General features: G+C 39.6%; 1 protein-coding gene across 1 annotated transcript in view; it reads right to left on the bottom strand.

Moving 5' to 3' along the window:
* The window catches only part of FOCAD (focadhesin), a 438,419-nt gene that overhangs the window by 196,657 nt on the left and 222,927 nt on the right, over positions 1-18,835 (bottom strand). Inside the window, 2 exon segments of the mRNA XM_030194211.1 lie at positions 5,791-5,879; positions 11,289-11,381. Coding sequence (XP_030050071.1) covers positions 5,791-5,879; positions 11,289-11,381 — 182 coding nt within the window.

Raw genomic sequence — 18,835 nt, 5'->3', positions numbered from 1 at the left:
GTGGAAGCTTCCAGGTTCACGCTGCTTATTTTTTCCACATGTAAATTTTTAAAATCGCTGCTCCTACTGTGCATGTGGGCAAATACATATTGACTCCTACATGTCCTTATAGGTATTCAATAGGAAGCCCCACATTCCACACAGCCTTTGATAAAATACTGCTGGAAATCTAAATTCTGATCTCAATGTTCTATGTAAAATGGGCCTCTGCATTTATATATGAAACAATTTTACCTACAAAGATGCCTTTTAAAATTACCCTATAGGTGTCCAAGGATGAGTGATTCCAAAAACTAATGAAATGTCAGGAACCATTTTTTTTTTTTAATTTGGATTTTTGCTCACCCATTTTTCAGTAGTAGCGCAAGGTGAGTTACATTCAGGTACACAGGGTATTTCTCTGTCCCTGGAGGGCTCACAATCTAATTTTGTACCTGAGGCAATGAAGGGTTACATGACTTACCCAAGATCACAAGAAGCAGCAGTGGGAGTTGAACCAGGCACCTCTGAATGTGAAGACTATTATTATTATTAACATTTGTATAGCACTACCAGACGCATGCAGCGCTGAACATCCAACATAGAGAGAGACAGTCCCTGCTCAAAAGAGCTTACAATCTAAAAATAAGACAGACAGACAAAACAATTAAGGACAAGGGAAGTACTGGGTGAGAAGGAACAAGGGGAGGGCAAATTGAGTAGTGGCTAGGAGTCAAAAGCAGTGGTGAAAAGGTGGGTTTTTAGCGTAGATTTGAAAACAGGTAGAGATGGAGCTCGACGTATAGGCTCAGGAAGTCTATTCCAGGCATAAGGTGCAGCGAGGGAAAAGGAACGAAGTCTGGAGTTAGCAGTAGAGGAGAAGGGGGACGACAAGAGAGATTTGTCCAGTGAGCGGAGTTCACGGGGAGGAAGACTAGTGCTCTAACAACTACTTCTCCACTAGTGCAATGTGGTACGAAAGACTGGAAACTGATCTCCAGTCAAAACTTTAAACGCTTCTAAAAGCTCAAGTATATAAATCAAAAATGTAAAAGTTAAAAATATATTTATATTGAACACTAAACCCATCTATATGTATAAATTTATATATATGTGTATTTATAAACACTTGTTTCATATTTAGTACACTTCATGTGTTTTACCTTTTTATTTTCCAATAATTAAATAAGTTGGCTATGCTTTCTCTTAGGACTACAGTGCAGCTTCTGAACATTGTAGCTTCTCTCTGCTGAGATGTAAAAAGTTGACCAACATTTCTGCCATTTGTATCACATTAGTCTAAAAGTGTCCAGGCAAAAGTAAATTACTTTATAATTTACTTCACAGAAGGCAAAAGTAGAGACTAAAAGACGATTCACCACTGGAGACGTAGTCTCTACTTTTGCCTTCTGCGATTCGTCATCGTAGAGAACTTCTCCAGTTCTATATTTTATAATTTACTTCAACATTTATGAACTTTAATGTAATACTACTTTGTATTTCTCAATCCGGAAATGGCGATCGCCATTATGGCATAATGTAAGCCACATTGAGACTGCAAAAAGGTGGGAAATTGTGGGATACAAATGCAATAAATAAATAAATAAGTTTTAGAATTACTGATCCTTGAACACTTAAATTTGTTTCTCATGTATGTATAGTATATGTGTTTTGTCTTTTCTATATTTGTGATTTATCCTATTTGTTCTTACAATACCTGATGTTATTATAATATTAAGACTTTTTTCACCTTTTATCTTGGATTAATATATTGCTTTATTTACTATGATATAAACTTTGTAATTTTAATTATTTTTCAGTGTTCCTTAATCAGATTCCTCAGGGTGGGACCAGGCTGCTGGCATGGGCATTTAAAAAGGAGATAGAGCAGCTTTTAAACTAGAAACGGGGGGGGGGAGGCCGACAGTCGCTCAAAAGCGACTGTTGGGATAAGGTATCTTTCAAAGATATCACCAAAACAGGGAAGATAGGGTATCCTGATAGTAAGGTTGCAAAAGAGACCGTAGTAGATCACGTGTCCTTAAATAAAAATAAAAATCAGACAAAAGATTGCAAATTAATACTGTCAAGTACTGAGCATGATGTAAACAGGAACAGCAAACAGTTTGAAATGTCTATATGCGAATGCCAGGAACCTAAGAAATAAGATGGGAGAGTTAGAATATATTGCACTAAATGAAAAATTAGATATAATAGGCATCTCAGAAACCTGGTGGAAGGAGGATAACCAGTGGGACACAGTCATACCGGGGTACAAATTATATCGTAGTGATAGGGTGGATCGAATTGGTGGAGGGGTAGCATTGTATATTAACGAGAGCCTTGAATCAAATAGATTGAAAATTCTGCAGGAAACAAAACACTTCTTGGAATCACTTTGGATTGAAATTCCATGTGTAAAGGGGAAAAGGATAGTGATAGGAGTGTACTACCGATGAACAGACAGATGCAGAAATTTTAAAGGAAATTAGGGACGCAAACAAACTGGGCAGCACAATATTAATGGGTGATTTCAATTACCCTGATATTGACTGGGTAAATGTAACATCAGGGCATGCTTGGGAGGTAAAATTCCTTGATGAAATCAAGGACTGCTTTATGGAGCAGCTGGTACAGGAGCCGACGAGAGAAGGAAAAATTCTAGACCTAGTCCTTAGTGGAGTGCATGATCTGGTGTACGAGGTAATGGTGCTGGGGCCACTTAATAACGGTGATCATAATGTGATCGGATTTGATATTAGCCTTGAAGTAGGTATATGTAGGGAATCAAATCCATTAGAATTTAACTCTAAAAAAGGAGATTATGATAAAATGAGAAGAACGGTGAAAAAAAAAAAACTTAGAGGAGCAGCTGCGAGGGTCAAAAATTTACATCAGGGTGGATGCAGTTCAAAAACACCATCCTGGAAGCCCAGGCCAAATATATACTGCGTATTAAAAAAGGAGGACGGAAGACCAAACAACAGCCGGCGTGGTTAAAAAGTGAGGTAAAGGAAGCTATTAGAGCTAAAAGAAAAACCATCAGAAAATGGAAGAAGGAACTGACTGAAAATAATAAGAAACAGCATAAGGAATGTCAAGTCAAATGTAAAGCGCTGATAAGGAAGAGAAAAAGGGACTTTGAAAAAAAGATTGTGTTGGAGGCAAAAACACATAGTAAAATTATTTTTTAGGTATATTAAAAGCAGGAAGCCGGCAAAAGATTTGGTTGGACCGCTAGATGACCGAGGAGTAAATGGGGCGATCAGGGAAGGCAAAGCCGTAGCAGAGAGATTAAATGAATTCTTTGCTTCGGTCTTCACCAAGGAAGATTTGGGTGGGATACCGGTGCCAGAAATGGTATTCGAAGTTGATGAGTCTGAGAAACCTAATGAATTCTCTGTAACCTGGAGGATGGGGCAGTTCTATAAACTGGAGAGTAGCAAATCTCCTGGATCGGATGGTATTCATCCCAGAGTACTTTTACTCTGGAATGGCGAATGTCATAACGGAATATTGTAAGCCATATTGAGCCTGCAAATAGGTGGGAAAATGTGGGATACAAATACAACAAATAAATAAATAAATAGAACTGAAAAATGAGCTTGCGGAGCTATTGTTAGTAATATGTAATTTATCCTTAAAATCGAGCGTGGTACCGGAAGATTTGAGGGTGGCCAATGTAACGCCGATTTTTAAAAAAGGTTCCAGATGAGATCCGGGAAATTATAGACCGGTGAGTCTGACGTTGGGGCCGGGTAAAATGGTAGAGACTATTATAAAGAACAAAATTACACAGCATATTCAAAAGCATGGATTAAAGAGACAAAGCCAACATGGATTTAGTGAAGGGAAATCTTGCCTCATCAGTCTATTACATTTCTTTGAAGGGGTGAACAAACATGTGGATAAAGGGGAGCCGGTTGATATTGTGTATCTGGATTTTCAGAAGGCGTTTGACAAAGTACCTCATGAAAGACTCCAGAGGAAATTGGAGAGTCATGAGATAGGAGGTAGTGTTCTATTGTGGATTAAAAACTGGTTAAAAGATAGAAAACAGAGAGTAGGGTTAAATGGTCAGTATTCTCCATGGAGAAGGGTAGTTAGTGGGGTTCCCCAGGGGTCTGTTCTGGGACCGCTGATTTTTAACATATTTATAAAATGACCTAGAGATGGGAGTAACTAGTGAGGTAATTAAATTTGCTGATGACACAAAGTTATTCAAAGTCATTAAATCGCGGGAGGATTGTGAAAAATTACAAGAGGACCTTACGAGATTGGGCGTCTAAATGGCAGATGGCGTTTAATGTGAGCAAGTGCAAAGTGCATGTGGGAAAGAGGAACCCGAATTATAGCTACGTCATGCAAAGTTCCACGTTAGAAGTCACGGACCAAGAAAGGGATCTAGGTGTCGTCGTCGATGATAAAGGGGATGGGACGACTTCCCTATGAGGAAAGGCTAAAGCAGCTAGGGCTCTTCAGCTTGGAGAAAAGGCGGCTGAGGGGAGATATGATAGAGGTCTATAAAATAATGAGTGGAGGTGAACGGGTAGATGTGAAGCGTCTGCTCACGCTTTCCAAAAATACTAGGACTAGGGGGCATGCGATGAAGCTACAATGTAGTAAATTTAAAACAAATCGGAGAAAATGTTTCTTCACTCAACGTGTAATTAAACTCTGAAATTCGTTGCCAGAGAAAGTGGTAAAGGTGGTTAGCTTAGCGGAGTTTAAAAAAGGTTTGGACGGCTTCCTAAAGGAAAAGTCCATAGACCGTTATTAAATGGACTTGGGGAAAATCCACTATTTCTTGGATAAGCAGTATAAAATGTTTAGTACATTTTTGGAACCTTGTCGGGTTCAGTGTGCTGCTGCGGCTAAGAAAGCAAATAGAATGTTAGGTAGTATTAGGAAAGGAATGGAAAACAAAAATGAGGATGTTATAATGCCTTTGTATCGATCTATGGTGCGACCACACCTCGAATATTGTGTTCAATTCTGGTCGCCACATCTCAAAAAAGATACAGTGGAATTAGAAAAGGTGCAGAGTAGGGTGACGAAAATGATAAAGGGGATGGGACAACTTCCCTATGAGGAAAAGCTAAAGCGGCTAGGGCTCTTCAGCTTGGAGAAAATGCGGCTGAGGGGAGATATGATAGAGGTCTATATAATAATGAGTGGAGTTGAATGGGTAGATGTGAAGTGTCTGTTTACGCTTTCCAAAAATACTAGAACTAGGGGGAATGCGATGAAGCTACAATGTAGTAAATTTAAAACGAATCAGAGAAAATCTTTCTTCACTCAACTTGTAATTAAACTATGGAATTCGTTGCTGGAGAATGTGGTAAAGGCGGTTAGCTTAGCGAAGTTTAAAAAAGGTTTGGATGGCTTTTGGGGAAAATCCACTATTTCTGGAATAAGCAGTATAAAATGTTTTGTACTTTTTTGTGATATTGCCAGGTATTTGTGACCTGGATTGGCCACTGTTGGAAACAGGATGCTGGGCATAATGGACCTTTGGTCTTTCCCAGTATGGCAATATTTATGTACTTATCATTTTACCATCACTCCCATGATCGGTACATGACATTCTTCCTGTTGATTTTACCTCTCTTGTGTTCTCTATAAATGCTACCTGTGAGCAGTAATATTCTAGAATTCAGTATCCCTTATTTCTTTTAAACTATTGGTCATAAATTTGTCTTTTCTCACAGTTGCCCATCCAAAAGTTAAAACTTGCTGAAATGGACCTTTGATGTCCTTTCTCCTTTGTACCCTTTACAAATGATGAGGAACAGACCGTCCTCCTCTTACCAGAGCCAGGCTGTAAATTTCTTGTACTGCACTTCACTAGGATCCTCTTTCCCATGCTTCAGCTGCATCTCCAGCTCTGCCTGTCTCCCCTGTAGGAATTAAAGAACAAATCAGGGTGTCTTATCTTTGTAATGATCTGAACATATTTGTGGAAAATGGTTCTGTAACCGATGGATCTTCAGACAAGAATTCCCAATTTACTAATGTGGTTTCGTTGTTCTACATATGATATTCCACTGTAACAAATAATTGCAGGACTAACAGTATCAGAATAAGTTATCAAAAAAGTGCTCCACCGATTTATGTTTAAAAATAAAAGTGTTAAGGCCAGCCCTGTGACTCAAGCTACAGCTCAGCAGACTTTACTTCCAAGATAATCCTCCAAGTAGGCTGCAAGGCATGTCTCTGCAGCATTCAGAGCCACCAAAGGTTTCCAGCGCTGCCTTCTGGGGTGAAAAATTTAAAGAAAAAAAAAAGCTGGGGGGTGGGAGGGACAAGGGAAGAGGTGCAATGAGACAGTGCTAAAAATAAAAGTTTTTCCAATAGATGGGCGAAAATGACTTGTAATTTACTGAGACCTGTCAGGGTGCACAGTATCACACGAGATATATATATGATTGAAATAGAAATGGTCTCCTTCTAAAGAGCTGGTTGTTTAACATGAGCACAGGGACAGTTCACATAACTTGCTCAAACCACACACTGTATACTGGAATGGGACTTGAAAACAGGCCTCCAGGTTCTTGAAGTTCCTGTATTTAACTGAAAGGTCACATTGACCAAAATTTAATCACAGATTTGCAGCACAAACCCAGGAACGCTGCTTCATTTCTTAAGTCTTTTTATTACTATAAGTAAGCACGTTGCAACATAAAGTTCAATTATGGCACATAATGGATTCTGCCTTTACACGGATCATGACAGCATACTATACCATTTGTTACACACAGTGCTTTAATTAACATTATTTTATTTTTTTCATTATTCGTCCAACAATAGAGCTCTGTAAACAAAGCACAGCCTATATCTACACACAAAAAAAGAGAGAGAGCCCAAATATCTTTTCTGCAGCTTGAGAAAAATGGCCACAGACCTAGCATCCCCAAATATTCAACCCATTTACACCAGTGGTTCCCAAACTCTTTCGGTTTGTGGCATCCCTAGTGTCCATGCAATTTTCATGGCCCCTCCCCCCCCCCCATGCCACTCATTTCTCCTCCCTCCTCGGACACACAGTTCCCCCCCCCAAAAAAAAAAGAAAGGCATTCTGGGGGAAAAAGTTTTCAAAAGAGAAACTTTTTATTACATTATTACAGATATATGAACAACATGGAAATCATACAAATAACCATGCAAATAACCATCAGGGCTGAAAATTGAGCAAAAGAAATGTCTCATCATCACCAAAACTGAGGTGAAAGGCCTTGTTTGTTATAGCCTTCTACCTTCTTAACTCCATGCATCCCCTTCTCCCTCCCCCCATATTCATCTAAAACACCATAATGCTCCTGTCACAAAATGCCTAGCAATCCACCTGGGGTTACCCCACGGCCAGTTAGAGGGTCTACCCCCAGAACAGCTCAGGTAAGCCAGCACCTACCGTTTGTGCTCTAGCACCTGCCTCCCACCGACTGGGTCCCAACTGCCTCTGGGCGAGTCTCTCACTCTCAAATTACCCCAGTGATTTCTAGATTACTGGGGTCACACTCCCAGTGGTTCCACAGTTCCCAGAAAAAACTCACAGACCCAACACACAAACCACCAGGATTCTTTATCAGTCCAGACAGGCAAAGTCAACAAACTAAAAATTGTTTATTGTCTTAAAAATAGTGGAGGAGTGGCCTAGTGGGTGGAGGAGTGGCCTAGTAGTTAGGGTGGTGGACTTTGGTCCTGGGGAACTGAGTTCGATTCCCACTTCAGGTACAGGCAGCTCCTTGTGACTCAGGGCAAGTTACTTAACCCTCCATTGCCCCATGTAAGCCGCATTGAGCCTGCCATGAGTGGGAAAGCGCGGGGTACAAATGTAACAAAAATAAAATAAAATAAACAGTGAAACACAAAAACTGCAATCGGCAAACGATAACAGGTAACTGAAATATGGATCAATTATAACACTACCTAAACATTTGTTTAGCTTCTAAAAAGTACCTGGGGAGATCAGGACATATAGCTGCTCACCAGTTATCAAACTGGACTGTTTTATAGGGCTTCAGCAAAGAGAACTCTTATCTCTCTTCTCCCAGGCTGAAACTGGGGAAGAAGCCAGTAAAATCCAAATGAAAATGAGCTCCTGGGTCAATCAGAGTCCACAACAATAAGTTTTAAAAATAGCTGGTTACATCATTGCAGGCATTTCCTTTATCTTTGTTAACTAAAGAACGAAAGGTCAGTTCTTTGTAACAGCTTAAAAGATAACATGCACCACCTGCTGGCCAAACTAGAGAAATGCACTTCAAGAATAATTAAGGGTGTCTTTTACTAAAAAATAGCTCAAGTTATCTGCAGCAAGCTCCATTTTATTCCTATGTGCTTTGCTGCAGATAACTCAAGCTAATCTTTAGTAAAAGACCCCCTAAGGCAGTTTTACGGGCTTAAAATACACTGTTCTGTCACAGATCCCAACTGAATGTTGGATCAATGGACCAAACTAAATGTTACAAATGTAATCTATTCTATATTAAATTCCTTACTCTCAACGACAAATATTATATACATGTATTCCAAATAGCTAAAAAAAAAAAACGGTGCCTACACTTAAAAGTAAGATCTAATTCTTTAGCTTCCCAAATCATAAAGGTTGACATTGCCAAAATCAGGGACTATCTGTGTGTGTACCCATTGTTGAAGGATGCATTTTTCCCCACAAGAATCACCTTTTGAACAAATTATTATTATTATTTGTTACATTTGTATCCCACATTTTCCCACCTTTTGCAGGCTCAATGTGGCTTACATATAACCGTTAACCGATTACGGTCTGAACAAATACATGGTATGAATGAATACAAAGTGATATTGTAGTAGAATGAGGTACATGTAAGGTAGTTGCATGTATGGTAGGTGCAGTTGGGGGGGGGGGAGTTAGAGAGGGAAAGGGGGAAGAAGAGTCAGATAATGTCCATTACCTCTAACTCCAAAATCTCCCCTACAGTCCAGCATCACTATCTCAAAAGTAGACCAAATATGCGACTCCAACAAAGAGTTCAGATAACTAAAGATTTCATTCCAAAAATTCTGGATTTTAGGACAAGTCCAAATGACATGAAATAGCGTGCCTTCATTATTCCCATATTTCCCAACTAACTTGACTTTAAATGCTCTTGCTTGGGAAAAATAAGCTCTATGCAATATTCTATATTGGCATTCACGAAAATCAGCATTATGTGCTAAAAAGAGGATCCCTTTGATTAATTTTCAAAAATTAAGCAATCCCAAATGATGATCTACTTCTCAGTCCCAGGCTCACTGCAATCCACAAGCCTTCAAATTACCTAAAGCTTGATAGAACTTATGTATACCAGAGATAGTCAACCTATCGTTATCCATACCTGTAATGAAAAATTCCTCAGTTTATTACTGGTGGAATGGCAAAGATTGTCCATGCTCAACGTTCGTATATTATTTGCTAGCTGCAGGTATGCAAATTGATCCCCCTGACCTATTGGTAGTAGCTGTTGAAGCTTTGCAAAAGGACTCTGTTTCAAACTGTCAGGTAGTTTCCCGTATGGTGCATGAAAGCAGGTAACTGGGATGCCAGGGAGCTAGAAATTCCTGTTCCACATCTAGAGGAGTGTATTCCCAGGAACACAACAGCCAATCTTTTAAATGGCAAGCTAGACAAGCCTGATTATATAATTTCATATTAGGCAAACCCAGATCGCCCTGCCTCCAACCGCTATACAAAAAGGACAATCTCAATTTAGGTTTCCTCCCACCCCAACAAAAATGCCCCACTAGCCTATTCAGTTTCTTCAAATCTTTCCACAACAAGCACATGGTGAGAACTTGCATGACAGAGTCACTTAGGAAAAATCTGGTATATACAAATAAGGCCTCTTAAAGTTAAGGGCAGATGTTTCCATAGAGCTAGCTGGCAGAGTAATCTCTGATAGGTGATCCACATTAAGAGGACCAGCCTTTTTCAGTATCTAATTTCGTTTTTTATTTGTTTGTTTGCTTGGTATGTCCAAGTAGAGAGTATATAAATAAGACAGATACTGATAAATTTAGATCTGCAAAGTGGTAAAAGCCAATGTAATTCAAACCATGGTAATGATAAATGGTCTCTTTTTCCATGGCCAGAAATCAACATAGCATATGCATTCTGTACCATTTGCAATCCCCTGAAACTCTTTGAAGTAAGACCTACAAAGAATTACAGTAATTAACAAGAGGTAAGTCTTAGAACTGATTTACCATTCGAAATTATTGAATAGTCAGAAATAGCTTCAACGTATGCAGAAGGTGCAGTTTATATCAAACTGGTAAGGAATACACTCTCCACCCTTGTCAATCACTAGACCTCAGTTTTCAAGTTATTCAATGGAAGGCTATTTTATCACAAGCCAATCAAATATTTTTCCCAGCAGGTTTTAACAATGTACACTAAGCCAGCCCAATCCTCATCAAATAGACATTATCTGCAGATCTCTGGCAGAACACTGTACCAGTAACAGGCATAAAGAGAAAGACAATGTTGGTGACGTAACTGCTCACTGAGGAATGCCACACTTCAGTAGGTCCTGTGAGTAAATATTACCTCTCAGTATCACAGATGATATACGATTTAACAGAAGAAGATTTAAACTATTATGGGGCATGAGCAGGGACTGTCTTTTTTGTGTATGGTGTACATTGCTGCGCATGCCTTGTAGCGCTATATAAATGATAAATAGAAGTAATAGTTGTCAACACAGGGCTACTGTTAAGACAAGTTATTTACCACTGACTCATGCTACTTTAGCACAGGTCCCATTTTATGCAATGAAACCTTATTACTAATAACTGGGGTTAACAGTAAAATAATGTCTTAATTGATTACTTCCCCCAATGCTACTTGGCCTCAAGTACCAAAGGCCACAACTCTGTAGTCAACATTATCAAAGGCTGTCAACAAATTTAACAAAATCAAAAGTATTTTCTTTCACCAGAACCAGACTCAAGCTGTCCATCATATCGGTTAGGGCTGTTTTCATATTACATTTGCCCTTAAAGCCAGATTATCAAAAATCCAAGCAATGACTGGCAGAGAGGAATTTTGCAAATTAAAAAAAGATAGCTCTCGCCACCTCTTTGGGAACAAAAAAGGTAAATCTGCGACTAGTATGTAGTTCTCTACTTGTAACTTTTACAACAAAGGTTAAACCAGTGACAGTTTCATAGCAACATCTTTAAGGTCCCCTAGGATTATCTAAATAGTAAGCATGTTCCTATTCACAATTACCATGTCAGTTATACAAGAACATTTTATACACACAAGATAGTGGAGCAATTCATACCTGCAAAACAGCATGGTATGTCCTGTTCATGAATGCCAGCCAAGACTGAGGGAGCACAATAGAGCGATGCCAATCTGAAGGCTGGATGCTGACCTGCAACGGGCAGAGTGTCCATCAGTCAAAACCAAAGTTCACTGCCAAACTCTCATTCAACAGTAAGTTTATTTTTTACATGTAGAACAATCATCTTTCCTGTACCTTTGAACTCTGATATAAATGAGACTCAAATACAGAGAGGAAAAATAAAAACCAGACAGTGCACGAAAAATATATTATGCTACTAATATTTGTATGAGCTATAGAAATGTTTAATAGTAGTAGTAGTAGTATGTACGTAAATACTTACAAGCAAACAAAGGAATCGAAGAAAGAAAAAAAAAAAAAAAAAAGAAAAGCATACACATACTGGCACACTGAAGCACAACTTTGAAACACATTGGCAGCATCAGTCATCAAGATTTTCAACCACTTACAATGTACGGAGAGGAGCTAAAACAGAGTTTCTAGGCACACATCTGAGTTTACTCAAATAAAAGGCTAATATACTAGAATGCATAGAATTTTGTATACCATTTCCATTATAACATGTACTATTTTGCTACTAGGACTTAAATGCAAATAAAGCTGGCAGCAAAATATCACACAGTTTTTCTATGAAAAATCTAACAAGATACAGTCACATTTTTCTACAAACCTGTATTTCTGGAGCGTTTTTTATTTATAGTTTAGCTATGCATTCATGGATAATCTGCTGTGCTGAATAATTATGCATCAGAGGAGTTGCAATACACATGGACTGATCTTAGGGTGATAGTGTCTGATGTACCAGTAGTCAAAGCTGAAGGCTGCTATAAATATGGCAACTGATCTTTACGCAAGGAAAGTAAACAAAACCAAGAGAAACAGGAAGCCTATATGGTTCTCCAAACAAGTAGCTGAAAAAATAAGAGCAAAAGAAGCTTTCTTCAAGAAATACAAAAGAATGCAATGAGAGGATCACGGAAAAGATTACCAGATTAAACTCAAAGAAGCAAAGAGGGAAATATGGCTAGCGAAAGCGCACGCGGAAGAAAAAATGGCTAAAGATGTAAAGAGAGGTGACAAGACCTTTTTCAGATATATTGGAGAAAGGAGAAAAGATAGGAATGGAATTGCGAGACTGAAAGATAATGAGAATGGTTATGTGGAAAGTGAGGAGGATAAAGCGAATGTGCTAAACAATTACTTCTCTTCGGTGTTCACTGAGGAAAATCCTGGTGAAGGACTGTGGTTGGCTGCTGAAGGAATATCTGGGAATGGAGTGGATACTGTGCCGTTTACGGAAGAAAGAGTTTATAAACAGATGGAGAATCTGAAGGTGGACAAAGCTATGGGGCGAGATGGGATACTGGGATGTATCCCAACGCAATGCGGATAACCCCACAAGTATAAGCAAACCAGACTATACCTGCCCCATCTCAGATAGTCTGAAAATCCTCGGAGACACACTTGATCATAACCTCACACTGGAGAGCCAAGTGAAGTCCACAACTAAGAAAATGTTCCACTCAATGTGGAAACTCAAATATGTGAAACCACTCTTCCCGTGGGAAATATTTCGTAACTTGATGCAATCTATGGTACTAAGCCACGTAGATTACTGCAATGGAATCTATGCAGGATGCAAAGAACAAATCTTTAAAAAACTTCAGACCGCCCAAAACACAGCAGCCAGGCTCATATTTGGAAAAACACGATTTGAAAGTGCAAAACCCCTACGTGAAAAACTGCACTGGCTACCAATCAAAGAATGTATTACTTTCAAAATCTGCACCATGGTTCAGAAAATTATCTACGGCGAAGCCCCGGCAGGACCTCTTAAAGATTTATTTAATAGGTCTTTAAAGATGGGAGAGATTCCGTGAGATTGGAGATGAGCGGATGTAGTCCCTCTTCACAAAAGTGGGGACAGGGAAGAAGTGGGAAACTACAGACTGGTAAGTCTCACGTTGGTGGTAGGTAAAATAATGGAGTCGCATCTGAAAGAAAGGATAGTTAACTTTCTAGAAGACAACAGGTTACAGGACCTGAGGCAACATGGCTTTACCAAAGGAAAATCCTGCCAAATGAGGATATTATAATGCCACTGTATCGGTCCACGGCAGTTGCGACTCAGCAGTTTGGACACAGGAGTAGAACCCCTGATTAGCTTTGGTGAAACGGGGACTTACTGTTGGGTTTTGTGGATTTAACTTGGTGGTAAATTGGAGAAGCAGCGCTGGATGAATTGGAGACACAGGATTGATCTTCAGATAAGTGCTGGGGGGCTGTCGCACCTAAGTTGGATATCTGATGTATAATGGCAATTATGAGATGGGATGGAATATTGCATGAAATTACACTAAATTGAATTTCTGCATTCTGTGTTCTGCATATATGCACAAGTTTGTCACTTGGACTTCTCAGCGAACACTCAAGAATAAGAAATTGTGGAGTTTTTTTTCAGGCAAGATGATGGTATACCGGGCCCACGCCTTATAGCTGGAAAATACAGGCTGGCTGGGTGGTATTACTGAGGCCTTTTTTCTCCACCATCTGGTGGCTGGGTGACGCTTGAGAGTCGTAGTTACATCAGGTGCATTTACAAAAAATAGTAAATTGCAGCCTTGAAGCTGCAATTTTTGATTTTCACAGTTAAAATTTAATGCCAAGAAGTGCAGAGTGATGCATTTGGGGTGTAGAAACCCAAAAGAGAGATACCGAATAGGAGGGGAGAGATTAGTAAGCTCGACTCAGGAGAGAGACCTTGGGGTGTTGGTGTCGGAGGATATGAAGGTGAAGAAACAATGTGACAAGGCGACGGCTGTGGCTAAAAGGATGCTAGGCTGCATAGAGAGGGGTATAACCAGCAGAAGAAAGGAGGTGTTGATGCCCCTCTACAAGTCATTGGTGAGGCCCCACTTGGAGTATATTGTCCAGTTTTGGAGGCCGTATCTGGCTAAAGATGTAAAAAGATTGGAAGCGGTGCAAAGAAAAGCTATGAAAATGGTATGGGATTTGCGTTGCAAACCATACAAGAGACTTGCCGACCTGAACATGTATACCTTGGAGGAAAGGAGAAATGGGTGACATGATACAGACTATAAAGCATACATCTCCCTCCAATGGCGAACGAAAGACACAATTAATAAACAAAAACAAAAAACCTACACCACGAGAGGAAAAATAGACCCGGTAATATTCTGGCAACAGATCTACCAAAATGGATGGACAAATAAAGCAGATACAAAACAATTCCTCCAAGAATGGGATGATAGATGCAGAACAATACTAGACAACATGCCCCAATTCAAACCAGAACCTCACACAGGAAGAAATCTACGCCATGGTTCACCGAAGAACTGAAAAAACTCAAAACACAAGTTAGAAGATTAGAACGTGCGTGGAATAAAAAGAAAGATGACCCAACATTAAACGCCTGGAAACAACTTCAAAGGAAATATAAATACACTATAAGGCAAACTAAAAGACTATTTTATAAAAATGAAATTGGACCAAATTACAAGGACACACACAAACTCTTCCAACTCGTGAGCAAACTACTAGATACCACACCAATCAAAACCAACAACAAAGATACACCAGGAGCAGACAACCTCGCGAAATACTTCAATGAGAAAATCATACAACTGCGACTTAAAATACCAGTCAGCACCACCAACTACGCTGCACTCCTTGACTGTCTAGATCCAGATCCAGGTGTATACCCAGCAGACAGAACCTGGACCAATTTCGAGATATTATCGGAGGATCTTATCTCCCAAACGCTCAAAAGATTTGCCAAATCTCATTGCAAACTAGATATATGCCCAAACAACCTTATGACATCCGCCCCTCATCAATTCATAATAGACCTCACGAATCACATAAACTATATGCTACAAACTGGACTCTTGCCGAAGGAAAAAGGAAACATTCTACTCACTTCAATACCCAAAGACGCAAAGAAGAATGCCAGCGAACTAACCAACTACAGACCAGTAGCATCCATACTCTTAATAACCAAACTCATGGAAGGGATGGTAACCAAACAACTCACAAACTACTTAAACAAATTCTCAATACTACACAACTCCCAGTCAGGATTTCGGTCTAACCTCAGCACGGAAACAGTACTAGTTACTCTCATGAATAAATTTAAACAAACGATTGCAACTGGTAAGAATATACTATTGCTACAATTTGACATGTCTAGCGCCTTCGATATGGTTGATCATGGAATACTACTACATATCCTTGAATATTTCAGAATTGGAGGAAATGTTCTCAGCTAGTTCAAAGGATTCCTAACCACACGATCATACCAAGTGACATCTAATTCGACTACATCAGCTACATGGATACCTGAATGCGGAGTTCCATAGGGATCCCCCCCTCTCACCGACTCTATTCAACCTAATGATGATACCCTTGGCGAAACTACTATCAAACCAGAACCTTAACCCATACATATATGCAGACGACGTAACGATCTACATTCCATTTAAACAAGATCTAAAGGAAATTTCCAATGACATCAACCAAAGCCTACATATCATGCACACATGGGCCGACGCATTCAAGCTGAAGCTCAATGCAGAACAAACCCAATGCCTGGTCCTCACCTCACAACACAATACGAACAAATTCACCACTATTGACACACTAAAACTGAATCTTCCAATTTCAGACACCCTAAAAATTCTTGGAGTTACCATCAATAGACATCTAACACTTGAGAGTCACGCGAAAAACACAACCAAGAAAATGTTCCATTCAATGTGGAAATTAAAAAGAGTAAGCCCTTTCTTCCCAAGAACCGTCTTCCGCAACCTGGTACAATCGATGGTACTCAGCCACCTAGATTACTGCAATGCACTCTACGCTGGCTGCAAAGAGCAAATAATCAAGAAACTTCAGACAGCTCAGAACACTGGAGCTAGGCTCATATTCGGTAAAACAAAATATGAAAGCGCTAAACCCCTACGAAAAAAGATGCACTGGCTCCCACTCAAAGAACGTATTACGTTCAAAATATGCACCCTAGTTCATAAAATTATTCACGGAGACGCACCAGCCTACATGTCAGACCTGATAGACCTACCACCCAGGAATGCTAAAAAAATCATCCCGCACATTCCTTAATCTTCACTTCCCAAACTGTAAGTCTTAAATACAAACTAACGCATGCGTCAACCTTTTCCTACCTGAGCACACAATTCTGGAATGTGCTGCCGCACAATTTAAAAACGATCTATGAACTAGCTAACTTCCGAATTCTGCTGAAGACTCATCTCTTCAACAAGGCATACAACAATGATCAACAAATATAAACTCCTGTACACATATCCAGAACTACCTCCACTATATCTACCTGCCAAAATATTAACATGTTTTCTCATCATCACACTACCCAAGATCCTCTTGCTATTACTAAATATATATTTTCTTATATAATTCTTATATTTCTCTATGTTTGCTGAAAAATACTATCATGTTCTATCATTATCATGTTACCCAAAATCCTTCTGTTATTACTAAATGTATACTTTCTCATGAATTGTCACTACTCATGACGTATTGTAAGCCACAATGAGCCTGCAAAGAGGTGGGATAATGTGGGATACAAATGCAACAAATAAAATAAAATATTAATCCGCATACGAACATTTTCCGGAGACGGGAAGGTGGTAGAACTAGAGGACATGAATTGAGGTTGAAGGGGGGCACACTCAGGAGTAATGTCAGGAAGCATTTTTTCACGGAGAGGGTGGTGGATATGTGGAATGGCCTCCCGCGGGAGGTGGTGGAGATGAAAATGGTAATGGAATTCAAACATGCATGAGATAAACACAAAGGAATCCTATTTAGAAGGAATGGATCTATGGAATCTTAGCGGACATTAGGTGGACATTTGGAGAATAAAACCGGTGCAGGGTGGACTTCTACGGTCTGTGCCCTGAGAAAGGCAGGGACAAATCAAACTTGGATATACATATAAAGTATTACATACCATGTAAAATTAGTTTATCTTGTTGGGCAGAATGGATGGACCGTTCAGGTCTTTATCTGCCTTCATTTACTATGTTACTATGTACCATAGAAATGCAGTATAACAAATCCATGACCCTTTACCCTTTATGATCTTAAAGAAGCGCAGCAATGTGATAAGGCAGTGGCCAAAGCCAGAGAGATGCTAGACCGCATATAGCATAGTATAACCAACAGAATCAAGTAGGAAAGTGACACAGTGAGACACAATGGCATGTTTCCCCTTTTTATGTTAGAAAGAACAGGCATGCTTCTGTGGGAACTTGGTGTAGACAGGCTTGATAAAATATTTTTCAGGAGCCTGGCAAGGGCTGTATGGCTGGGAGTGTTTTTGTGCTGCACTGTGTGGTGTCCGAGCCAAGGTGTGTGTCTGGAATTTCATGGAGGAGGCCTTGTGAGTGGTTGAGTGGGGTAGTGAGGGACTTATTGTCTGATGTGGGGAAAATGGGGGTAATGGGTCAGGTGGTATATATGTGAGTGTGTTTGGGTAAAGTCTGGGGCATATGGGATATATCTTAAATGTATTGGGTAAGTGTGGCACCTGGCCAATATTCGTGGGATGGGGATGCCTGGTATGTGGGGGTGCTCTTAGGGTGTCATGTATGGGGGAGATTATATGTAGGTGTCTGCGGTGGAGGGAGTTATATGAGATGCCTGCTGTACAGGAGTAATTTTTTTTTTTTTTGGGGGGGGGGCATGTGGGATAGGTACACATTCTTTCCACCACCCCATTTTATCCCATCTCATGTTCTTTCAACCCTATCTACCCTCTTTTCATCTTTCCTCTTTCTTCTTTGGTATGGACATCAGTACCAAAGATTACCAGCATGTTCACTCAAAAAATTACTCCTACTTTGAAGCAGATATAACTCTGTATGGCAGACTTTCATCGGTCTGTTTTATCAAGGCATCTGAGCACATATGCTGCCTTTATAAAACAGGTACAACATATGCATTTCTGTACCTTTTCTGCCTAGAACTGCTAGAAAATTAATTCCAGGGGTAATTTTAAAAGGTATTTTCAAAGGTAAAGCAGTGAATCAAGTGCAGGAATGGCCCAGATTATATGCATATAAAGTTATGCATATACAGCCTGCATGTAAATAAGTTTATCCCACCTAAGCAGATATTCTGAAGGTAGGGTTGGGGAGGAGATAATATTTATGCATATACTTGACAGATTACTTGTGAATGCAAGTAAAATAAGCCAGAGAATTTGTGCAGGTATGAATGTGTGCATGTACTTTCTGTGGGGAAATTTTCAAAAGAAAATATGTACATACTTCCCCTTAAAGAACAGATGTAACTTGTGTACATATTGGCCACACAAGACGGATAGCTAGCACATCTCACACAAAGTCAAAAATAAGGCTAATAAACTAAACAAAAAAAAAACCCCTTGATGGACTGATGCCCCCTTTCATACAATACATGTTTAGTGATTTTAAACAAGACTGCAGAACCCACTAAATTCTGAA

This window comes from Microcaecilia unicolor, chromosome 2, assembly GCF_901765095.1.
Source record: "Microcaecilia unicolor chromosome 2, aMicUni1.1, whole genome shotgun sequence".
Classification (NCBI taxonomy): Eukaryota; Metazoa; Chordata; class Amphibia; order Gymnophiona; family Siphonopidae; genus Microcaecilia; species Microcaecilia unicolor.
This window is presented reverse-complemented; position numbering and strand designations above follow the sequence as displayed.